The 26,238-nt window shown below is 38.2% G+C and overlaps 1 protein-coding gene across 23 annotated transcripts in view; it reads left to right on the top strand.

Moving 5' to 3' along the window:
- Nucleotides 1-1,389: 1,389 nt before the first annotated feature.
- Nucleotides 1,390-26,238, top strand: part of LOC145788634 (GCN5-related N-acetyltransferase 6, chloroplastic-like) — a 33,873-nt gene continuing 9,024 nt past the window's right edge. Inside the window, exons 1-11 of one of the 23 annotated variants that reach the window (XR_014351023.1) lie at nt 1,390-1,852; nt 5,794-6,016; nt 6,128-6,180; nt 6,871-6,907; nt 8,093-8,164; nt 10,815-10,919; nt 11,029-11,071; nt 11,293-11,431; nt 11,528-11,604; nt 12,677-12,738; nt 22,705-22,954. Coding sequence is in view for 17 of the 23 variants with exons in the window: in XM_082906410.1 (XP_082762536.1) it covers nt 1,734-1,852; nt 5,794-6,020; nt 6,102-6,180; nt 6,871-6,907; nt 8,093-8,164; nt 10,815-10,919; nt 11,293-11,431; nt 11,528-11,604; nt 12,677-12,738; nt 15,287-15,327; nt 15,772-15,782 (969 nt within the window). In the remaining 6 variants the exon portion in view is untranslated. Of the gene's footprint in view, nt 1,853-5,531; nt 5,661-5,793; nt 6,021-6,096; nt 6,181-6,870; nt 6,908-8,092; nt 8,165-10,814; nt 10,920-11,028; nt 11,072-11,292; nt 11,432-11,527; nt 11,605-12,676; nt 12,960-15,286; nt 15,328-15,771; nt 15,991-22,138; nt 22,180-22,704; nt 22,955-26,238 lie in introns of those variants that run through there. The other 22 variants (XR_014351022.1, XM_082906412.1, XR_014351020.1 and 19 more) reach the window with 22 other exon arrangements.

Genomic DNA, 26,238 nt, shown 5'->3' with positions numbered 1-26,238 from the left:
AAAGTGACGAAAAGGTACCTGAACAAAAAACCGAAAGTGGAGAGAGCCGGAAAAGAGTGAGAGACAGAGGAGTCTCTTCGATCGTCTATCTCCTGATGAATCGTCGATCGCCGATCTAGTGGTCCTTACTTATGCCCATTCATTGATCTCACTCGCTTCCTCTCCTTCCTTCCTTCAATCGCTCCCTCTCTCTTTTCCCCAAAGGCCTCTGCGAAACCCCTAAACTCTACCCTCATTCGGTCTCCAATTCGAAGATACAGAGAAGATAGAGTCGGAAGAGAGTGAGAGACAAGAGTCTCTTCTATCGTCTATCTCCTGATGAACCGGTGATCGTCAATCTAGTGGTGATCTCACTCGCTCTCTCTCATTCCTTCCTTCCTTCAATCGCTCCCTCTCTCTCATCTCCAAACTCTACCCCCATTCGGTCTCCAATTCGAAGCTAAAGAGAAGAGAGATAGGGTTTGTAAGAGATATAGAGAGTGATAGAGTGATGGGGTGTAAAATCAGAATAAGGAAAAGGAAATGAGGGAGGGCAGTGTCTTGGAATGAGAGAGATATAGATAAGGTTTGATCACAGCTGTTAGATCTATATAATCCAACGGTAAAGGTACTCCCTTGGAATGTGTAACATGGGCCAACGACTCTATTTCAATCTCTATTTCAATTCAAAGTCATTTTAATATTTTGTGATGAAATTTTTTTTTATTTATTATTTTTGAGTATTTTTTACAATAGAATGTAATATTATTTTTGCAATGTATAATGTTGACTATTTTTTAGTATAATTTAAATTTTTCAATAAAGTATAGTGAAAAAATAAATATATTTTTTGAAATGAAAGCAATAAAAAGATAAAATACATGACATTAAATGAAGATAATTTTATTATAATAAAAAGACATTAAATATATTTTTTTTTTCCAAATTTTTAATTTTTTTAATTTTTTATATTTGCCTAGTTAAGAATAATATAAATATATAATTTTTTTTACAAATAGTTAAAAAAAGTCACACAAGACCAAAAAAAATAAAAATAAAATAAAATTACAAAAAACCTATATCTAAACAACACCTACACATTTAAAAAGAAAATTAATTAAAATTTATTAAAATAACAAATAATCACTAAAGTATGATCACTATAATTTGATAAAATAATTATAACGATAGTAATTACCATATGAAAAATGCTTGGGAGCACTAATTAGTGCTCCCACTAATTAGGTGGCAGTGGGTTTCGTCATTAATGATGTGATGTTTTGGTCTTGGAGTTGTATTTTTTTTTTTTTTTTTTACTTTTTTAATACATTAATACTATTAGTGATGATGTTTTTAGTGGGATGAATCATTGTTGATTACCATATACATAATATGGATAATGAGGGACATGGGCCTACAAAAATGTGAGAAATTCATGTCGGGACGACTTTTCTGGCCATTCTTCTCCCTACTTTCCTTTCGCCGCCTTCGATTCGTGAACAGAGACAGACAGAGACAGAGAGTACTCGTTTATTAACAGTAAAATCACCAAAAATCTTCATAACCAAATTAGGGTTCTATCAACCAAATTAGCGATTCTGAGTTTCAGTTCTCTGAATTTGCTGAAATATGGAAACAAAAATTTCAGGGTTTTGGCTGGGTTGATTACTATTCATGAATGAATATTGTTATATGACAAAAAGACATTGGGAATTTGAAGACTGGAGAGAGAGAGAGAGAGAGAGAGAGAGGCGATGGAGCTCAAAGGGAAATTTGTGACACAGTTTAAAGTACGACAACAGCCTCGATTGACAACTTTGCTGCTATCAAAGCGCGCCAAACGCCAATCACTGGTTGTGCACAGCATATTTAGGTAAACCCTTGGATCCATATGTGTTTATAACAACTTTTATGCATTGAAGATGAATGGTCTGTTTATAATCTTTGACAGTATGTTTTGGCTATGAACACCATGATTGTTGAGCTGTGAATTGAATTGTGATTTTGTGAATTTTGTCTTGCAAGTCTATGGGAACAATAAATATTTGCATAAGTGAATGTGTCTGAGCTGCATGTTGTTTTCCACTCTAGAATCTTTTGCCTACTTAGAATGTTTTCAAATGTGGAGGCTCACTTTTATTACTGTTATTTACTTTTGTCAAGTTCTTGGGACTACTTTTAAATTTACAAAAATTTTCAAATAATTGGTTGTGATTCAGTCCTAATTAAGGGCATCTCCAATCCTTAACCCTTATTTTTTATTCAAATTTAAATTTGATGAAAAGGTGCTAAAAAAACCATCTCCAATCCATTCATTGATTGTTCATCAAATCAATGGGGAGACATTTTTTCATGAAATTGAGAATTCATCAAATTATAATTTGCTAAAAATTTAAAAAGATGAAACATTTGGAGATGATTGTTTTTCATCAAATTTGATGAAAATAGAAATTTGGGATAAGAGGGTTTGACAAGATTTTGATGAAAGGATTGGAATAGTTCTTATCAAATCAAATTTTTTACTCAAATTTGGAATCAAATTAGATGAAAAAATTGATGAAGTGTTGGAGATGCTCTAACGTCCCCATCAGCGGTGTTTCTGAAAATCCATTGACAACCAGAAAGCCAAAAGTGTTTTCCCTGCAAAATCTTAGGCAAACTAAAGACTAAGTCTGTGCTTCCATCCTTTTAGCTGTTTCTAGGTATTGACAATGGAGAGTAGAGACTAGAGATTAGTTTTTGGTGATTGTCCCTTGACCAACAACAATGCTCTTTAATGACTTACATGATGAACTACACCGTTTTTATGTTGTTAATTTGGCTGAAATGTCCTGCCAAGCCCACCCCATTATGCAACTGATGGATAAGGCTTTTACACGAGGACTCTTGAATGAAGACGCTATATGAATGTTTCTCTTGGACTGAATAAGTAGCATTGAAATGATGCCTCTTTCTGTCAGCTTTGGATACTTGATGTTCATAGTGAATGGGATTTTTGCATCCTTCAATCCTTTAAAAAACTGTCAGGGTATTTATTTATCAAAAAAATAAAATAAAATAAAATAAATAAATAAAATAAAAAACTGTTAGGGCACAAACTTGATTTTATGACAATCGTCACAATAGTGCTCTTAGTTCATTCCAAAGTTCCAAACTGTGTCTATGATTGTACAGTCAAGGTTTATTGAGCAAATATGATGAGACTTGGGTGGAGCTAAATTGTACCTGACTACATTTTGTAATCATTCACAGTGGAGGACAAACCATTTGGCTTGGATGGCTTTCTTCTTCCTCCTCAAATGTTTTATACTTGATCCAACTACTCGGTTTTCAATTCTAACTTAATTGACCGTTATCAATGTCAGTGAAGTTAAATTCCTTTTCCCCAACCAAAGATAATGTAGAGTGTAAGGCATGGAAGACCACCTCAGTCTTATTTATTTGTAGGACTTTGGGTTGTCGCTATTCTGTGGAAAACTATCTAATGCAGGCTGCAGCACATGGAGACCTGCAGGAAAGGGAAGGAAAAGAGAAGAGAAGGAAATAGATAAACCGAGCCAATATAGTAGAGGAGAGAGAAGAGGGAAAGAGGCAAAAGAAGAGAATGGTTAAAGAACATCGGGAGGAGCAGTGCAGAGTGAGAGTGAGGTAGGCCAAGAAAAGTAAATATTTCCAAATTACGCCAATAAACTCTAACAATTCAATAAACTATATAGACAAACACAAATAAAGGACCAATCCAAAAGGAAACAAATAATAATTAAATAAAATACTAAAGTAGGAAACTAATATTAATTTCCTAATTGAACTTGAACTCCTAAGTAAGCTAAATTCTCGGTGATTGCCTCCTTCATGATCCCGTTAACTGTCCCTTTAATATTTGCTGTCATAGTTACATGCTCCTTATGCTCCATGATCATGTTATGTGAACTTAACATATGGCTGTTTATTATGTTCTTCGTCATGGACTACGATTATCTGATTAGGGGGTCACTTCAATTAGATGACCAATATTATTACTCGTTTTCTACATTATTAGGACAACACCTTTCTACTTGCATCTCCTGTTTCAGTCAAAATTGTTACCCACCACACCAAAGTTGCTTTGTTTGGCTTGATCATGACAATCTTAAAGAAGCACATCTGAGGTCAACAACCATAGAATAACTTCTTAATCTATTCATTTCTGTGATTCTAATTGATTGACCTTTTGAGGCTTTATTTATATGAAAGGTAAAAGCTTTGGTTGCGTTTGGTTTACTTTTAGAATCGTGATTCTAATCAAAAACTTTCAGAACTATTTTCAAAACTCATAACCAAACACACAACTCAAAACTCAATTCAAAAATTATTTTCAAAACTCATAACCAAGCACACAACTTAAAACTCAATTCAAAACTTATAATCAAACTCTTTTCAAAACTCTTTTTAAACTCCATTTAAAAAATAAAATTCAAAAAAAATAATTTTTTTATTTTGTTTTTTAAAATTATTTTTTATTTTATATTTTATTTCAAAAAATATTTTGTTTATTTTTATTTTTGAAGACAAATATTTTTATTCTTTTATTTTTTCAAAAATATTTTTTGTTGTTTTTTTAAGTATTAGCCAAATAATTTGTTATGCTTTAGATATATATGGGCGATCCAAAAAATTTTAGAATTTAAAAAAAAAATTAAATATTTAAAAAAAAGTTAAAAAATATTTAAATTTTTTTAAAAAATATTTAAAATATTTATAAAATAAAATAAAATATTTAAAGTAAAAATTTCTATACTTAAAATTAAAAAAAAATGAAATTTTCTTAAACATTTTTACATATTAAAAAAATCCAAAAAATTTAAAAATACAACTCAAATTTTTTTTCAAAACTCAAAACTCAAAACTCTTTTCAAAACTCATAACTAAACAAATCTTTTCAAGACTCAAAACACAACACCACACACAAATCATGATTCTAAAACTAAACCAAACGGAGCCTTTTTGTTCGATTATCCAATCTCTATCGCAATTCTTATACAACCTCATTGTCAAAGGGACAAAGGTGAAAAGATTGAGAAGTGAAAACAAAGAGGAAGACACAAAACCGAAGGAAATGTGGAATATGTCTTGTAGTGTTACTATTTAGTCTGTGTTTATCAATTAGAAAATTCAGTAATCTTGTATAGTAATTTAGGAACAAGTCTATATATATAAGAAAATGGGGTTGATTTGCTTCTACTGGGTTTAGGACTCCAAAAAAGGAAATATTTGTACTTTGACTGCTAATAAAATTCTCGTCATAGTAAAGACTCCAATAAAAAAACTCAATTAATTAGTTGGAATAATGACCTATGGGCCACTATTACAGCCTACCAAAATACTGTTCTCTTAAAACTTGAACTTGATAAAACAAGAATAAAACTATGGCAACAATAAACAACTATAGAAGACATCAAATTAAGACTAAAAATGAAACAAGCATTCACTTAAGCATATTTCATGTGAAATTCCATATTTTCTCCCTTTTTGGTCACCCTCCTTAAAATTTCTGCAATGGTTGTTTTGAACAGAAAAAAGGTCAAGATCAAGAAGTTGACAGTCAAAAGTGTAATACATGATTATATTGATGCCTTTTGATTTTGTGCACGTGCCAGCAATTATGCTTGGAATGGGCCAGACAGTAGAGATTAAAATGAAGGGTGACTTATTTTCCTACAAAAAAGAGATTGATGTGAAGTTAACTAGTTTTAAGTTATATAGCTAGTATGAGAAACCTGAATATTCTCTCATCCCACTTTATTTTAATTTTTCATTCGTGTACAAATCTTCCAGGGAGACTTTTCCTGTTTCAAATTCTAGGTGGAAAACTCTTGAAGTGCATTGTGATAATAACCAAAGCATCTGGCAACCAGCTGTTTCCAAGAATGATAGCTCAAAACCGCCAGAACTCTCTTTCAACCGGTTACAACTCAGTGACCAGGAATATAATGGCCTACAAAGGCGAAATTTTGGCCGGTTTGTTGCCCGTGAAGCTGTACTAGATGAAGAATATTGGGTTGGTATTGACCGTTCTTGTGTACTTTCCATTGGAGATTTATGTCTTTTCCTTCATTTATTTTTTTGAAAGTACTTCAGTTTAGGTTCCATGTCTGACTTCACATTGCAGACAGCAGCATGGCTTCGAGCAGAAGCTCATTGGGAATCTTTATCATGTATGAGGTTAGTACCCTGCTTCCATTTTGAATTTTATACTTCTGATTCTATGAACTCACACACACTCGCTCAGACATGCAGATGTTTACACCTATGAAGCATGGATACTTCGACAAACATGTCGTACTTGTACCGGGTATTTACTGGCATATGATACTTCGTATGGTACCTCTGCATACGTATCGGGTACACAAAACATGTACTCAAATTTTTTCTTCATAATGTTTGGCGTACCCAGACTTACCTAGGTATATATCCATGCTGTACCGTACCTTAATCGAAACAATATTTTCTTCTACTACAGAGATAAAGACTTCTTTTTTATTTATAGTTTTATGCTTGGCATGATTTTAAAATTAAGTTATTTCATATAATGACATTTAATTTTTATTTATATCTTTACTTTTGGTATTAAATATTAATTGCAGGTTGGATCTTAACAAATTAAATCATTTAGTTAATTTTTGCATTACTCCAAATTAAAAATAAATATTTTTTTGTGAACGTAATAAGCCCAAGTTGTATCCGTACCCGTACCCTACTTTTTTTAGATTTTACGGTATTGACGTACCCGTATCGTACAAGTACCCGTACCCGTGCTTCATAGGTTTACACCCAGGTACCAAATCTTACTCTATACATATAGACTTTGATTTCAGTTCAGTGTATTAATTATGACAAGTTATCATTTTCCAGGCATGTTGATAGTTATAAAAGAAAGTATGCTGAACAGGTAAGTTGTGATTGAACAGTCCTTTTATCTTTGACCTGTGGTGGGTTAAAGTGTAGGAATCACAAATTGAAAAAAATATATAAGAAACTATGGGGCTTATCATTTTAACAATTTTTGAAATATCATCCTGAACTTTCCTCTGTCCATGACTTATTTGACTTAACGAAGCTTACCAAAGACTCAAATTACAAGCATTATGGAGTTAGGAAAGTGGAGAAGACAGGCAATGTGAGCTGCAACCTCCTGCCTTGATTATAATACCCTGATCTATGAATCGGATGTAGGGTCCTTTAATTTTTAGCACCAAAATAAGGGTTTAGATTTAGGTTTAGCTATGGAAAAGTGATTATGGATGGTTGGAACAGGTTAGTTAAGGGCTTTGGAGTTCAATTTAAGAAATTTTCTTTTGGATAAAAAAGAGAAATTATATTATCATGAAGGACACCAAGGGAGCATCACCCTGTACAAAGCATCAAGGAAACAAACAAAACCCTCAAGGCAAACTATATATCCTCACCAAAATGTAACTCCCCCAAAAAAATCTATGAACAAGAAGGAAGACTCACAAAACTCTCCCTTCAACCAAAATTAAATAGCTCTCGAAATATTTAACCTCTGCCTATGTATCGGCAACTGTACATCTTTAAATGTTCTTCTATTTCTCTCTCCAAATGCACCACATTAAACACAAGGGAACACTCATCGAACCTTCTTCACTTTCTTCTGCTGACAGCCAAAGTCCCTATACTCAAAGAGATCAAACACGGTCAAGCATATCATCAACACCCACCAAACACCAAAGATGCAAAACAACATACTCACAAATCCCTTGCCACCTCACAATGAAGCAAAAGATGATGAACTGAATCCTCGAACTTTTTGCACATGCGGCTTTAATTAGGCAAGAGAAAACCTCTCCTGCCCATATTATTGGGCATGATTTGCCGATCAAGGCAATTATTTTATGCTTAACCACAGGTTATGTAAATTTGCTGCTACCTCAAAATCGACCTGCCTCTCCAAATTTCCTTTCCAAATATCCAATGAACAAACCAACATTCACATGCACCAAAAAATAAAAAGGAAAAAAAAGATCATGACACCGATCTTCATATCTTGCTAAGATTCTGGTCATTGCAGTTATATTTCATCTGTCTCTCTCTCTCTCTCTCGTGCATATTACAGGAGTTCTATGCTTTGAAGCGAAGATGTATGGGGCTGCATGGAAATTCTCTCAAGTGCTCTTGTTTTGTTGCAGTATGTCCAGTACTCTTACACAAGTGACTCATGATGAGTCTTCTGTTCTTTTTTCTTTTTACGGCTATTGATGCTTTAAATTGTTTTCAATTGCAAATTATCTTCAGTTGGTTGCCTGATGTAGTTCTTGACTTAGTCTATCAAATTGTTGTGTTCTTTAGTTTTTAAGTTCTGTTTTGTTTTTGTCTACCAAGTTTCATTGTTATGCTTCAAAATTTGTTGTAAATGATAATCTGAGGTATTTTTGTGTAAAAGAATTCATGTTACATTAAATTCCAATACTATTTTGAAGATGGCCAATGTTCTGCTTCCCTTTCTGGAAGTAACTTCTCTACTGTGACAAACTCTTCTAGTCTAGCTTAATGAAATCCATCTGCTGTCTCTTAAAAAAACAAATTTTGCTTCAATTGAATGTTATTCACATAATATTGTGTAACAATTTTATATATGGCTTTCTTTTTTGATCACCAATAGAAGAAAAATATTGTTAAAATAGAAAATGGAAAGTGTAAAGAGAAAGTAGAGGACAAGGTATCCTTCAAAAAATAGAAGAGATTAAGGCTTCATTTGGGAACAGACTATTTTAGTAACTTTTTGGTTTTTTGACTAAAATATGAGGTAAAAAAAATTAATATGTTTGGAATGACTTTTTGATTTTTGAAGAAAAGATGTGAAAAAAGTAAAGAGAAAATGGAATCTTTGACTTTTTGGTATAGGTTATAGGCCTTTTGGTTTTTTTAGTAACTTTTTAGCTTTTAGGCTAAAAGTGTTGTATGCCAAACGACGCCTAAAACGAAATTACATCTGACAGACTGCCCTACTAATAAGAAACAAAGGAAATCTTATAAGAAGCATGGACACGGACATGTTGACATGTCAATTTTCAAAAAATGCAAGACATGGCATGTGGAGGACACACAAAACATGTGGTTTTATGTATTTATTATATGTTATATATATGAATATTTCATTCAAAGATTATAAAAATGCAACATAACACTAATTTCTAAAGTTTAAACGAAGAGAGATTAATAAGAATAAATCTATATATATTATCATCGTATCCGCCAAGTTATTTTGTTCAAAATTATAATGTATTTCTAAGCAATGGACATGTGTGCTCTTGAAGTGTCCAAAAAATGTTTGGGTTTAAAAATAGTGACACATTTGGATGTGTGTCCAACACACGGTGAGAAGTGTCTGATGGATGTTGGTGTGAACGTGGACACAACATGGACATGCCCCTTCTTAGAAACGCCCTTGGTTCTTAGGAATTTAAAGCCGAAACTGGCACTCAAAAGGAAGTCAAATAACACAAACTATTTCTGAAACCCCACATTATCTGATTTATATTCTAAGTTTCTTGCATCTCTCTCAAGCCACAACACTTACAACACTGCACAAGCCCACAAAGCTCTTGATTTTCGTATTTAAGACAAAGCGACTAAAGGGAGTAGTGAACAATTGATCAATGGAAGATGGAATCTGCCAATTAATTATTGCCAACTGGATTAATCTCAAGCACTAAGTCATAGCCACTAAGCAGTGGGAAAAAAAAGGTGGTCAATACACTTTGCACATTACACACCACTGTGGAGACAAATAGCAACTAGGACTTCTCCTCTGAAGTCTGTACTATATCATTGTTTTGATTTTCTTATGAACTATGGATCACACAAAAACTTCAACTTTAAGGGGCACATAGGCAATCCAAATCACTCTGTGGAGCTTAAAAATAGGAATATTAGGATCATCAATTATGGAATTAAAAAGATATTTACAAGAAAAAAATTCTTGAAGACTGAATGGACCACACTTTTATCAATGGCCTCCCTTTTCAACTGAACAACGTTAAGAATAGACATCAAGGAAACTAATTCATCTTTCTCTCGATCATAAGGTTTGTACAAAAATTGAAGTCCCAAGAGACCGGAAAGGAGTAGGAAGAAACCATAGAAGTAATAGGAGCACCATGAGAACGAGATAAATGATACAACTAGAATATAAATGAGCAAAAGAATTCCCACCCCTCCAATCATCTTCCCAGATATGAACATTCTCCTCATTACCCACAATGATCCTCATATCATGTCTAGAGAAAAGAGAGTTCATGAGATATAATATAAATTTTCCAGTAGATCGAGAGTTTCCCCCATTAATTTGATGAGAGTCCCAGCCATTTTCATGAATCACATATTTACTTTTAATAACAACATGCCACAAAGAATCACACGCGAAGGGAAATCTCCACAACCACTACCAAGCAAAGTAGTATTTTTAGCAACTATATTCTCTAACTGAAGACCCTCTTTATTCAAAGCATCTGGGGTCAAAACATAAATGCATGGAGTAGAACAAGGACAAATTTTTCAAAAACAACTTGCAATTGGCAAATAAATTCAAATTAATGTGGGTTGAGGAATTTGTTTTCCAACCACATGCATACTGTAACCCCTACATATGTGCATCAACCCAAGATGTTGCAGAAGTTTTAATACCTCACTGCTTGTTGCGTGAATTTCACTTATAGCATTTACTGCATCTTGCAAGTGCTCATATTCTAATTTATATATGGATATTTATACTTACCATCATGATGCTCTGCTGGTTTGAAGATTTGTCACTGGCATTTGTTCTTCTCAACATTCAGGTTAAGAAGGAAGATAAAAACATAAGAAGAACTGTCATAAACAGTGTTGTGGGAACTCTAGACCTTAGCATCCGGCAATTCTTGAGTGGGGAAACATACCCAGGGGTATGTAACTGATTGTATCTTAACTCATTTCTTGCAAACTTTAGAATGGCATGCTTGGTTAAGATGTAAATATTTTATAATGATTTACTTTTCTTGATCCATATCATAGATTCTTAGGGAAGATCCCAGTTGCAATGAGCATCCTAAGAAAGGTGCCAAAGGCCCTGAAGTCTCTATCTGATTCCCACATTTTGTTTCCTTATATATTAGTTATTATGTATTTTGGGTTTCAACATATTTACCTTAAGAAAAAGATTTTGCTTTTTGGCTTTCCCTCTTCCCTCCCTCTCTCTTTCAGAGTATAAGCAGCCTATTAGTGGGCGCCCTTGTATGGATCCTATATCACCTTGAACCCATTGGATTTTGTTTTCAGGAGGTAAAAAGACCGTCTGCTATCTTGGCAAGTCGAAAGTATGCTTATGTTGCAAATGTTTGTGTTTCGAAGTTTGCTCGGCGTCAGGCAATAGCTTCAAATATGTTATATTTGGCCATTGATGCTGCCGCCTTAGCAGGTACTAGGTTTTGACTTTCAAAAATTTAAGGGTAGTTTTCTTTTCTCCTAATGTCATTTTAATTCTCTTTTTTCTCCTTTTTGGGTATCCCAACAGGTATGAAGCAACTATTTGTTCATGTAAATGCAGACAACAAGCCTGCCCAAGAATTGTACAAAAAAACTGGCTTTAAGGTTTGGCATCTGTTCAACTCATATTTTGGTTGAAGAGACCTGAAATGTTACTAGATATTTTTAGTATCTGATTTATATTCTGTTTGGCTTTGCATGCATCACCAAGCATTCTTATTCACATGCCTTTCCGTTAAGTGTTTGAGATAAAAAAATTTTTGGCATCAGTAAGATAATCCTTTGAATGTTTTAAGTGCAAAAGAGCTATATTTGTCAATTTTTTTTTTTTTTTTTTTCCTTTTATGTTTGGTTCTCTCCTGATGGTTATCTCAGATTCTTTGCACTTTCATTTTCATATTGATTTTTTCCTTCTATAGACAGTTTATCTCTCTTGGACTCTGGATCAGTTGCCCTGCTGGTGTTGCTTTCAATATTTTCTGTCATGAGCTTTTTTTCTGTCAAAGACAATCCTAATTCTTTTGAAATACTTGTCAGAATTTTAAAGTTCATTCATCATAAATCTTCTTAAAGAATGTCAGACATAATCTCTGATGTCAAATAGAACCCTTCATACAGTTCACAACAAATAATTAAATAGAACCCTTTATATAAAATCTTCAAATTGACCTATTTGCTGCCTTAACAGACCACTAAAGGACATGTTTTGCAATGTTAAGAATTGCTATGTTTGTATAAACTACAGCCAGTTAAATTAATACCCTGTGAGAATATGAACAATAGAAGGTTCAGTAAGTTACATTTGCAGCACCTTTATGCATTAAATTGTACACTTTGTTACTATTTTTGATTTTATGTTTATGTAATCTTTCTAGTGTTTTGCAATTTCATGTGGAGATTTTCAAGAGGTCCTAAACACCTTCAAAACAAAACTGAGATTTCAATTCCTTTGCAATTGATCTTAAAATATTAAACTAATCTTAAAATTTGCCACTTCTGAGCCGGAGTTGAATATTTTCAATATTTTCTTTAAGGATGAAAAAAATTACTTCTTGCAATGTAGCACTCTTATTGCGTGTTTGTGTTCAGCAGACATATATATATATATATATATATATTTTAATATGTATTCATGTTCGGCTATATCCTTGATGGGTTGTTCATTTCACCTTTGCAGATTATCGAAGCTGCATCATCTCCTCTGTTAGAAGATCAGAGGCTACTAATGTCCATGGAATTGTAAGTAAGATATGACCTAGTGCTGGTTCACTTCCAACATGAAGAGTGAAATTAAATTTTACTGTTTATATACACACAATATATAATACATGTGTATTCATTCTGGTATCATCCTGTTGTTTTCTGTATGTATGCTTGGCTTGTCCAGTTAAGTTGTAAGGGCATACAAATATTGTAAATCAATTATTATATAATGTATAGTTTGTGCTGTTTTCAGGATCCTTACAAAATGTAGAATGGGATTGACATTTTTTCTCTTTCAAACCAAAACAAAAAAATGATACCTACTTTCCACAAGGATTATATTCAGTTTACTACTAAAAACTGTCTAATAGATGTCAGAAGATGCACAATGATTTTCTCAGCAAATGATTCATTTATTTCTAAATATAAAGGAATGAATGTTTGATTGATATATACTTTTAAATCTTACAAAAATAACACATTCGCACATCCACATCGAGGCAAAGGAGTCTTTTGGGTAAGCAAAGGCAAAGGAGTTCTAGAGGGCCTAATTTCTAGAGAAATGTTGGAGACCACACAATCGATGTGGAGCTCTTTTATTTTAGTAAAAACCAGTCCCAATGCATGAGGCTCTAGCCATTATGGGGTTTGGAGAGGATTAGAAGTACATGTACACAACCTTACTGTAACAGCTGTTTTTAGGTGACCGCTTGAGTGGTCATTTGGTTGCTCGAGCAGAGATTTGTAGCTCCCAGTATTTCGCTAGTTTGCAGGCGAGACCGCTCGAGCAGTCCCTTTGCATTTTGGTACTTCGCTCAAGCAGTAGAAGTTTCGCTCGAGCGGTCATGTCAGGATAGCAGATTTAAAACTCGATCCAAATACATTTTTGACACACTTTTCTATCTCTTCTCTCTCTCTCTCCCCATTTTTTCGAAAACCCTATCCTTAAAACTCTGGATTTCATCTATCAATAGCAAGAATCTATCGTTGTGTCTTCATCAAAGTTGTTGCCCTTGCCAAAGGCTACGATTTGAACCGATTAGGTCACGTTATTTCAGAAGTTCATTGCGTGGATCTTCATCTCTCCCTCCACAACTTTGAGGTAGGAATATCTTTAGCCTTGTATATTTATATTTTGATCTAAATAAGTGTGAATCTTGTGATGTATAGTACTGTGGGAGCCGAATATTGGAAGTCGTAGAGATTCCGGAGAGTCGAACTGTAGTGACCCTCACCCCCATCTTAGTCATGTTCATGTGCATTTGCACGTTTTGTTTTGTTCAGCTTGCATTTGTAGTTTTCAACTTGTTTTGCCTTAAGTAAGGTTTCCGTCTTGTTTTGTGCTTATGTAATTTGGCTTGCGTATTGTTTGTGTGTTCCGCCTCTTGCCCGGCGTGTAGCTGAGGTCTTGTTAAGCCTAGGTCGCACCTTTGAACCTCTTACACTTAGTACTATCTTGGAACCACTTTGTTTGACCTCCACCTCCACCTCCACCTCCACCCTGACATATTGACCGAGATGTCATCATCTAGGTCAAGGTGTACTCCATCGAGGCTGAGATATGAATTATCTAAGCCGAGATGTTACCATCTAGACATCCTTGATCCTTGCACCTAGTGGTCTTGTTCTGGACCGGTATAACCTAGGCCGAGATGTGGCACGTCTAGGCCAAGGTGTGGCACATTTAGACCATGCGTTATCCATCCCTGCCGAGATCATTGGGACCCCTCTTGCCGAAGCTCTGTCCTTAGCCGAGATCATTACCTACCGGAGTGCTAATGCCACCTTGTTTGTTGAACACACTTTGTCATAATCTTGTCTTTTCACTCAGTCACCTTTTTGAGAAGAGCCAACCAGCCGATGCCACGTGTTCCAGCAGAGGGTTAAGTTAGTGAGTTGTTGAGAAACACATCATTTTGTATCATATCCTTGTCTTTTAGAGAGAGAGACTCTAGGAAGAGAATGAGGAGTTCTTAGAGAGGGAATAGATTTCCAAGCTTGATCTTCACACCTTGAGCCGTTAGATTCGTGTCTTGAGGTTAGAATCTTGATCTACTCTTGTTGTTCTTATTGTTCATCTAGCTGCATTGCATGATCGAGCATGATTTGTAAGCCATGTATTGATTTAAAGTTTGGTTTTAGAAAGAGAAAGTGATATTCATGTGTTCTTGAATAAAAGCCTTGTTTGATCCGAATGCTTGCATCAAGATTCATGTTTTTGTGTTTGTTTTCATAAAATCTTCAAGTATGGGTACCCAGGTCCATGTTTTCGAACTCATCACATGAAATTCCAGATTTCGTAATAACAAGTTGTGATTAAGTATTCATGTTCTTCATGTTCTTCAGCAGAGGGAAACCCAGATTTTTCCGACTTCATTTCCTTGAATGTGGCCATCGGGACCACACCTTGGTAAGAAGGTGTGGGACCTCGGCCTAGACCTGGTTGGTGCCCATTATGTTTTCCGAGATGAGAAGCAGTGTTTTGTTTTGGTCCGACTTAGTTTTGAAGGAATGCCGAGATCATTTGCATTCATGTAAAGCTTGTTTGAGAGTGCATTCAATAGATTTTGCCATGTGTTTGTAGGACTTGGACTCTTGCTTTGACCCCAACGTTCGAAGAACTATGTGAGTGGTATTTTTAATAAAGCTATGTTATGACATTTGATAAAGCTTTGCCTTTCTTGTTTTGGAGAAGTATTTGTTAAGCATGAATGACTATTCTTATTTTGTGTATCAAGTATTAGCTTTGATTTTGACAACATTCTTGACAAGTCCGTACGTGCTAAGGGACTATAAGCATTTGTAGCACAAGTTCATACGTGCTAGGGGACTCTAAACTTTTGTAGCACCTTTGTTAATGCCATCCCTTGTACTATATTGATACTAGTAAGCATCCCTTGAAGTTTTAAAGACTTGTTAGATGGACTTGGTTCATCCCTTGATTTCGTATTAGTTATGCTATGTATTGTATTGTTTAGAAAAGAGACCTCGGATATCATTCATGCAAACTCCTTTATTGATTATATCATTCACTGAGTATCCAACCTCACTCTCTCTCTATATATATAGGTGATGAGTAGGACGGCGGTGACGCCTAGATGCGTTTGGCATGATGTTTTGGATTCGTACTTTTGATAGCATCTTGAAGACTATGCTTCTTGGCTTGTGACTTATTGTATTTTGCATATGTCGGCTTGAGAAGCTTTTTGATCAAGATGTATTATGTATTTATTCATTTGTATTCAAGTTGTAAGACCTCGATATGATGTATGCCATTCATTTGATTTATGCACGGCTCTTATGGACTAATCAGAATTAAATTATTGCTTCCGCACATGTAAGCCCCATATGTATACTCTGTTTGTGTGTGAATCTTTCTAAGTTGGCCCTTGGCAATCTCGAATTACTGGCCATCATGGCACCATTCTACTAGGGGCGGAATGGGATCGTGACAGATTGGTATCAGAGCCCGAGTTTCTTATAGTACGTTATTCACACACTTTGAGTCATAAAGAGCTTAGGATTTCCCTTAGAAAGATTGCATCATATTGCTTACTACTTGACAAGATGTGCATCATCTCGGCATAACTATTTGTTACTTGCATACGTGTTATTCGTTCATTTTGTTTTAAAGTCATATTTTGCATACTCTTAGCATCATGAGAAGGGGTAGACCTCCAGTTGGCCGAGATCATTCTGAAGACAGATTAGACAGACTAGAAAGGTTGGTCGAAGGTTTGGTCCGCGAGTTGATACAGCCTAGGCCACAGGATGCTAGTACTACCTCTACCCAGGCTGAGCAGACAAACAGCCGACATACAGTCCCACCTCCACCTCCACCTCCTCCAGTGCCGCAAGTGCCTCCACAGCAAGCCTTATATGGAGACGGCACCATAGCCTTGATTAGAGAGTTCAAAAAGATGAAACTGTCGAGGTTCCAAGGGGGTATAGAGCCGATGAAAGCCGAAGCATGGGTCTTGGAAATGGAGAAGTTGTTTGAGATTTTTCCCAGTACTGATGCTCAGAAGGTGTCATTGGCAGCATTCACGTTAGATGACGACGCACGAAGATGGTGGATAATGGTCCGAAAAGGTAACCCAGGTTTGACTTGGGCTAGATTTTTGGAGTTGTTCTACAGCAAGCATTTCCCCCTTAGTGTCCGAGACCGCAAGACCACAGAGTTCCAGACTTTGACACAAGGCAACAAGACGGTGGCGGAATACGACCGTGCTTTTACCGAGTTGGCAAGATATGCGCCCCATATGGTCGATGATGAATATAGAAAAGCTAGGAAGTTTGAAAGTGGGCTACGTGGATTGATACATGATCGAGTTAACATGCTTAACATGCCGACTTAAGCCGGAGTGTTGGACAAAGCCATCCTAGTAGAAGCTAACCTAAACCGATACCAGAGTTCAGGAGAGAACCAGAAGAAGAGACAGAATTACGACAATCGTCGATGATCATTTGATGCTAGGAAGAAGACGAACATAGGCAGTTCAAGCAACTCAAATCAGGGAGGAGATACTAAGCCGACGTGTGCAAGTTGTGGAAAGCCGCATTTCGGAGTTTGCCGTTGGGCATCAGGAGCTTGTTTTGAATGTGGTGAAATAGGTCATTGTGTGAAAGACTGTCCGATAGCAAAGGCAAATGATGGCAAGAATGATGGGAACACTTCCAGCTCTGCACAGAAAAACAACGTTGGAAGAGCGCAGGCGAGGTAGGACAGAGTTTTTGCATTAGTACCAAGAGACACTCAGAGTGCCGAGACAGTAGTGTCAGGTACCCTTCCAATTTGCTCTCAAGATGCATACATATTGATTGATTCGGGTTCTAAGCATTCATTTGTATCTACTAAATTTGCCGAGAAGTTAAATAGAGAATTGGAACCCCTAGGTTATATGTTATCTGTGTCTACTCCGTTTAGAAGAATTATGACTGTTGCATCCATTTATAGAGCATGCGATGTTGTGATTGAGAATGTTGAATTACTAGTTGATTTGATGCCGTTGGACATAGCTCATTTTGATGTTATATTTGAAATGGATTGGTTAGTAGAAAATCATGCATCCATTAATTGTGTTTCCAAAAGCGTCGTGTTGAAACCCCCAAACCAAGTCGAGGTTACATTTCGGGGTAAAGGAGTAGTACCCCCGCCCTACTTGATCTCATCCATGAAAGCTTGTAAGTTGATCCAAAAAGGGTGTCAAGGTTATCTGTGTAATGTACTAAGTGACCTAAACGGAAACGTTGAAATTGCCGACATCCCAGTTGTCAATGAATTCCCCGACGTCTTTTCAAATGATTTGCCTGGCCACTTAGTCGAAAGAGAAATAGAATTTACCGTTGACGTCACATCGAGAACCCAGCCTATCTCTAAAAGACCCTATAGAATGGCCCTCGCCGAGCTTAAGGAATTGAAGCTTCAACTACAAGAATTGTTGGATTAGGGATTTATTAGGCCGAGCACTTCACCATGGAGAGCACCAATTCTCTTTGTCAAGAAAAAGGATGGCACACTTCGTCTTTGTATCGACTACCGAGGACTGAACATGGTAACCATTAAGAATAAGTATCCATTGCCGAGGATTGATGATCTGCTTGACCAATTACAATGAGCACGAGTCTTTTCCAAAATTGATCTCAGGTCGGGCTCCTATCAGCTCAAGGTTAAAGCCGAAGATGTTGAGAAGACTACTTTTCGGATAAGCTATGGCCACTACGAATTTTTGGTGATGCCTTTTGGAGTGACTAATGCTCCTGCAGCATTCATGGATTTGATGAACAGAGTCTTTAAACCTCACCTGGACGAATTTGTAGTTGTCTTCATCGACGATATATTGATCTATTCCAGGAGTGAAGTTGAGCACGAGAAGCATCTAAGACTTGCCTTGCAGATTTTGAGGGATAGGAAGTTGTACGCCAAGCTTAGCAAGTGTGAGTTTTGGCTTTCCAGCATTTCATTTTTGGGACATGTGATTAATGAAGAGGGTATCTCCGTTGATCCAAGTAAGATTGAAGCCGTTGTGAATTGGCCGACCCGACCAATGTGTCTGAGGTTCGTAGTTTTCTGGGTTTGGCCGGTTATTACAGAAAGTTTGTGAAGGATTTTTCGAAGATTTCAATACATTTGACGCAACTAACTCAGAAATGGGTGGCGTATGAATGGACCGAGGATAGGGAATCAGCCTTCCAAGAGCTAAAGATGAGGTTAGTCACAGCACCAGTTCTTGTACTGCCGACAGGTAATGAGGAGTTTCAGATTTATAGTGATGCATCACATAAGGGTTTGGGTTGTGTGTTAATGCAAGAGGGTAAAGTCATAGCATATGCATCTCGCCAATTGAAACCCCATGAGAAGAACTATCCCACCCATGATCTAGAATTAGTAGCCGTAGTATTTGCTTTGAAGATTTGGCGTCATTACTTGTATGGAGCTTCTTGTCAAATTTTCACAGATCACAAGAGTTTGAAGTATTTGTTCACTCAGAAAGAACTGAATATGAGATAGAGAAGATGACTTGAGTTATTGAAGGATTACGACATGCAGATTCAATATGATCCGGGTAAAGCAAACTCAGTGGCCGACGTGTTAAGCAGGAAGTTAATTGGGAGTTCAGCTTATTTGTCAATGATTTCAGTGGAGCCGACTATCATTGAGGAAGTAAAGACCAGGCAGATGGAAGACAGATTCTTCAGGAAGGTGATTGATGAGATTGTCGCTAAGCCGAGGTCAGGGTATACTGTTGAAAATCAGGAACTCAAGTTTGAAGGAAGGTTGTGCGTAGCCGACGTCCCAGAGTTAAAAAGGAAGATTTTGCAGGAAGCCCATGTTTCCAGATTTGTAGTACATCCAGGGAACACCAAGATGTATCAAGATGTGAAGCAGACTTTTTGGTGGCCAAAAATGAAAAGAGAAATAGCCGAGTTTGTATCTCAGTGCCTATATTGTCAGCAAGTAAAAGCAGAGCATCAGAGACCAGCAGGACTTCTTCAACCTTTGTTGATTCCCGATGGAAATGGGAGCACATCTCTATAGATTTTGTGATTGGGTTGCCGAGGGCATAGAGGGGTATGGATTCAATTTGGGTTGTAGTCGATAGATTAACTAAGTCAGCACACTTCTTGCCTGTTAAGACTACCTTTAATGACGATCAACTCGCTTTGTTGTATATGAATGAGATTGTTAGACTTCATGGAGTGTCGATGTCCATTGTGTTAGACTGAGATCCGAAGTTCATTTCTAGATTTTGGCAGAGTCTACAAGGAGCTTTGGGAACAGAGTTGAAATTTAGCACAGCTTTTCATCCCCAGACCGATGGGTAAACAGAGAGAATAATTCAGACGCTTGAAGATATGCTCAGACTATGTGTATTGGACTTCAAAGGAAGTTAGGAAGTGCATCTACCATTAGTAGAATTCGCTTACAACAACAGCAGATCGCCGATATGTTGGACCGAAGTAGGAGACAAAGCTTTAATCGGTCCCGAACTGATCCAAGTGACAACCGAAAAGATTAAACTTATCCGACAAAGAATTAGGACTACTCAGAGTCGACAAAAGAGTTATGCCGACCAGAGAAGAAGAGAGTTAGAATTTGAAGTTGGGGATCATGTATTCCTGAAGATTTCGCCGATGAAGGGAGTTTCAAGATTTGGGAAGAAAGGTAAGTTAGCACCTCATTATATTGGACCGTTTGAAATCCTTGAAAAAGTTAACCCAATTGCTTACAGGCTTGCTTTGCCACCAGAACTAAGTCAAGTCCACAATGTGTTTCACATTTCGATGTTGAGGAAGTATATTCGGGATCCATTGCATGCGATTGATCATTCCGGGATTGTGGTTAACAAAGATTTGGGTTACGAGGAGAAGCCAATGAGAATTATCGATAGACAAGTGAATCAGTTGAGGAACAAGTCGATACCGATGGTGAAGGTTGAATGGAAAGAACATTATGGCAAAGATGCTACATGGGAAATGGAAGAAGAAATGAAATTCCGACATCCAGAATTGTTTTTAGAGCAAGGTAACTTAAGTTTGGGGACCAAACTTCTTTAAGGAGGGTAGGCTGTAGTGACCCTCACCCCTATCTTAGTCATGTTCATGTGCATTTGCACGTTTTGTTTTGTTCAGCTTGCATTTGTAGATTTCAACTTATTTTGCCTTAAGTAAGGTTTCCGTCTTGTTTTGTGCTTATGTAATTTGGCTTGCGTATTGTTTGTGTGTTCCGCCTCTTGTCCGGTGTGTAACCGAGGTCTTGTTAAGCTTAGGTCGCACCTTTGAACCTCTTACACTTAGTACTATCTTGGAACCAATTTGTTTGACCTCCACCTCTACCTCCATCCTGACATATTGGCCGAGATGTCATCATCTAGGTCGAGGTATACTCCACCGAGGCCGAGATATGAATCATTTAAGCCGAGATGTTACCATCTAGACATCCTTGATCCTTGCACCTAGTGGTCTTGTTCTGGACCGATATAACCTAGGCCGAGATGTGGCACATCTAGGCCAAGGTGTGACACATTCGGACCATGCGTTATCCATCCCTGCCGAGATCATTGGGACCCCTCTTGCCGAAGCTTTGTCCTTAGCCGAGATCATTACCTGCCGGAGTGCCTATGCCACCTTGTTTGTTGAACACACTTTGTCATAATCTTGTCTTTTCACTCAATCACCTTTTTTAGAAGAGTCAACCAGACAATGCCACGTGTCCCAGCAGAGGGTTAAGTTAGTGAGTTGTTGAGAAACACATCATTTTGTATCATATCCTTGTCTTTTAGAGAGAGAGGCTCTAGGAAGAGAAGGAGGAGTTCTTAGAGAGGGAATAGATTTCCAAGCTTGATCTTCACACCTTGAGCCGTTAGATTCGTGTCTTGAGGTTAGAATCTTGATCTACTCTTGTTGTTCTTATTGTTCATCTAGCTGCATTGCATGATCGAGCACGATTTGTAAGCCATGCATTGATTTAAAGTTTGGTTTTAGAAAGAGAAAGTGATATTCATGTGTTCTTGAATAAAAGTCTTGTTTGATCCGAAAACTTGCACCAAGATTCATGTTTTTGTGTTTGTTTTCATAAGATCTTCAAGTATGGGTACCCAGGTCCATGTTTTCGAACTCATCTCATGAAATCCCAGATTTCGTAATAACAAGTTGTGATTAAGCATTCATGTTTTTCATGTTCTTCATGTTCTTCAGCAGAGGGAAACCCAGATTTTTCCGACTTCATTTCCTTAAATGTGGCCATCGGGACCACACCTCGGCAAGGAGGTGTGGGACCTCGGCCTAGACCTAGTTGGTGCCCATTATGTTTTCCGAGATGAGAAATAGTGTTTTGTTTTGGTCCGATTTAGTTTTGAAGGAATGCCGAGATCATTTGTATTCATGTAAAGCTTGTTTGAGAGTGCATTCAATAGACTTTGCCATGTGTTTGTAGGACTTGGACTCTTGCTTTGACCCCAACGTTCGAAGAACTATGTAAATGGTATTTTTAATAAAGCTATGTTATGACATTTGATAAAGCTTTGCCTTGCTTGTTTTGGAAAAAGTATTTGTTATGCATGAATGACTATCCTTATTTTATGTATCAAGTATTAACTTTGATTTTGACAACATTCTTGACAAGTTCGTACGTGTTAAGGGACTATAAGCATTTGTAGCACAAGTCCGTATGTGCTAAGGGACTTTAAGCATTTGTAGCACAAGTCCGTACGTGCTAAGGGACTATAAGCATTTGTAGCACAAGTCCGTACGTGCTAGGGGACTCTAAACTTTTGTAGCACCTTTGTTAATGTCATCCCTTGTACTATATTGATGCTAGTAAGCATCCCTTGAAGTTTTGAAGACTTGTTAGATGGACTTGGTTCATCCCTTGATTTCGTATTAGTTATGCTATGTATTGTATTGTTTAGAAAAGAGACCTCGGATATCATTCATGCAAACTCCTTTATTGATTATATCATTCACTGAGTATCCAAGCTCACCCTCTCTATATATATGTAGGTGATGAGTAGGACGGCAGTGACGCCTAGATGCGTTTGACATGATGTTTTGGATTCGTACTTTTGATAGCATCTTGAAGACTATGCTTCTTGGCTTGTGACTCATTGTATTTTGCATATGTCGGCTTGAGAAGTCTTTTGATCAAGATGTATTATGTACTTATTCATTTGTATTCAAGTTGTAAGACCTCGATATGATGTATGCCATTCATTTGATTTATGCACGGCTCTTATAGACTAATCAGAATTAAATTATTGCTTCCGCACATGTAAGCCCCATATGTATACTCTGTTTGTGTGTAAATCTTTCCAAGTTGGCCCTTGGCAATCTCGGATTACTGGCCATCATGGCACCATTCTACTAGGGGCGGAATGGGGTCGTGACACGAACATTGAAGAATCAAGATTCGAAACATTCGGCCATTGCCACGGAAGGTCGGACCCAACCTTATTCGGCTAGATAGTCGATTAAGCAAGGGGGCGAGCAAAGATCGGTTTATTACAAAATATGCCGAATAGAAGGTTGGATTTGGAACTAATCCCGAGGCCCAAAGAAGAAAAGATATAAATAGAAGAGACATCAGCCAGAAAGAGGTATGTGATAATTGTGGTGTTTAACTTAGAATACAAGTAATCTAGAACGAGAGTTTGACTTGTCCGTCGGAGTGCTAATTCCGGCACCCCCGACCGAAGTATTTACTTCCTTTCAGGTGCCTATCGGTGGATCACGAGCGTCCCCCAGGATCAAAAGAGTATTTCCTAAAACCGACATCCCCACAATTGGCGCCGTCTGTGGGAATACTAAAGCATATCCATGGCAAACATGACGGAGGATCCTCTAATAGTCACTGATGAAAACACGCAGGTAGACGTTTTCACTCCAACAAACACGCACGGACTGGAGCTTCTCCCAGTAAGACGCGTTTTGAACTTCGCCTCACCTTCGACTCCAGAACATGAGGCAATGCAAGCGATCATAGAGCAGGCAAAGCAAAATGAGCTGAGGTTGGAAAACTTGATCGATGAGAACGAGCACCTCCGTCAGGATTTGGCTTTGGAGGTAGCAAAATCCAAACAAGCCGTGCCCCAAAATCCCGAGCAACCTTTGAAAGCAGGTGATCGACGACCTCGAGCCCGGCTTCAAGGCACCGATAGTAGCTCTGGCTTATTATCCCCGGATCCCAAGAAGAATGGATGATCTAAAGTTTTCAGTTCCTCCGGAGAAAGTCCGCATATAAAGTGGGCCCCCTCGTTGTACACCAGGCCATCAGAAGCGGTGGCACCTCCCAACTCGACAAAAAAGGATAGGCGGTGTGAATGTCGCGAAGATCACGATCGTGACAGTAGCTGTGCCATGAAAGACCTTCAGGAGTTGGTCCGAGATGTTCAGCCCCAGCACCATGCCCAAACGTGCGCAACCAGACCAATTGTACTTCGGCGGGAATCACCTCCGCTTGCAGTCATCCATATGATATACAGCTTGTCAACGCCCTCAGCCGTGCATACAATTCGAACATACCCTGCATCCCAGAAGTAACTCACGCCGGCAAAACGGCCGCATGAAGCTCCGAGTATTGCCTTTGACGATTCTGATCTTATCGGCATAACAGTCCCCCACATTGATCCACTGGTCATTGAACTACGTGTCAACTGATTTACTATCGAACGCGTTCTCATAGACTAGGGAAGTACTTCTGAGGTTATGTATTACAAGACCTTCATCAAACTTGACTTAAACGAATCAAACTTGTCTCCGGCCCCTTATCCATTATTCGGCTTCAACGCAAATTCAGAATATCCATTGGGGAAAATCATACTACCCGTCTAAGCAGGCTCCCGAACAATGGATGTGGAATTCTTGGTCGTCAGGCTGCCTTCGCCGTACAATCTCATCATGGGACGAACTTGGTTGCATACTATACGGGCTGTCCCGAGCACCTATCATCAGCTTTTGCGCTTCCCGACAGAATATGGCATTGAGCAGATCCGTGGTTCCCAACAATCAGCACAAGTATGCTATCTCCTCTCCAGAAAGACGCCAAAGGATTTGCAAGTTAATTCCATCGAGGTGCTGGATCGTGAAAGCCTCGACGATGTCGGGCGGCTCCCGAATGAGAAAGCCACAGAAGACTTAGACCGAATTGAGATTGACGGCAATCCAGAGAGATTCTTCATGGTTGGCGCCTCCCTGAATCAAGCCGACAGACAGCAGCTAGTATCCTTCCTGCTCGATAATCTTGATGTATTTGCATGGACTCCATATGAAATGCTGGGCGTTCACCCAACTGTTTCCGAGCATCGTTTGAATGTTGACCCTAAGTGCAAACCCATCGTGCAGAAAAGTTGGCAATCTGCCGTAGAGCACACTACCGCCGTGATTGAAGAGGTTGACCGGCTGCTTGATGCAGGGGCAATCAGGGAAGTTACCTACCCCACATGGCTCTCTAATACTGTAGTTGTGAAGAAGAAGAACGGTACATGGCGAGTCTGCGTTGATTTCACAGACCTAAACAAAGCCTGCCCCAAAGACTGTTTTCCTCTCCCAAGAATAGACTAACTGGTAGATGCTACAGCACGCCATCAGCGCATGAGTTTCCTCGATGCTTACCGAGGCTACCATCAAATTGCCATGCATCCGGAGGACCAGGAAAAAACTGCATTCCTCACCCCAAGAGGAACCTACTGCTATAAGGTTATGCCTTTTGGGCTGAAGAACGCCGGGGCAACCTACCAGAGACTAGTCACCACCATGCTCAAAAAGCAACTCGATCGCACAATGGAAGTGTACATTGACGATATGGTGGTCAAGTCAAAGGTAAAGCAGAATCATATAGCCGATCTTGAAGAAACATTCGACATCATACGCAAATATGGAATGAAGCTGAACGCTTCCAAATGTGCCTTTGGAATCGGCTTTGGCAAATTCTTGGGATATATCATCAATCACCGAGGAATCATAGCTAACCCAAGGCAGATCACAGCAATCCTGGAGCTCAGCTCCCCCCGATCAGTAAAAGAGGTGCAAAAGTTAATGGGGATGGTCGTCGCGCTCAACAGGTTCATCAGCCGTTCCACAGATCGCTGCCGACAATTCTTTCATACACCACGGTAGGGCAAGGCTTTTGAATGGTCCTCCGAATGCGAAGCCACTTTCAACGGCCTTAAGACATACCTCCGCTCAGTACCACTCTTGGCAACGCCCTCTCTTGGTGACCCGCTCATTATGTATCTGGCAATTTTCGACCGGGCCGTCAGCGCCGTGCTAATAAATGAAGAGCTGAAAGAGCAACGGCCGGTGTATTATGTGAGCAAGGCAATGGTTGATGCCGAAACACGCTACCTTTCGCTGGAAAAGTTCATCCTAGCCCTAGTCATGGCGGCGAGGAAACTGATGCATTACTTCCAGGGTCATAGTATTGGGGTGCTAACAGACTATTCCCTCCGATCTGTACTATGCAGTGCAAAAGCTTCCGGACGTGTTTCAAAGTGGGCTCTGGAACTTGGCCAATACGATGTTCAATTTCTACCCAGAACC

Source organism: Camellia sinensis, chromosome 14 (assembly GCF_055761805.1).
Source record: "Camellia sinensis isolate YWXY chromosome 14, ASM5576180v1, whole genome shotgun sequence".
Taxonomy (NCBI): Eukaryota; Viridiplantae; Streptophyta; class Magnoliopsida; order Ericales; family Theaceae; genus Camellia; species Camellia sinensis.
The sequence above is the reverse complement of the archived record's forward strand: the minus strand, read 5'-3'. Positions and strand labels throughout refer to the sequence as shown.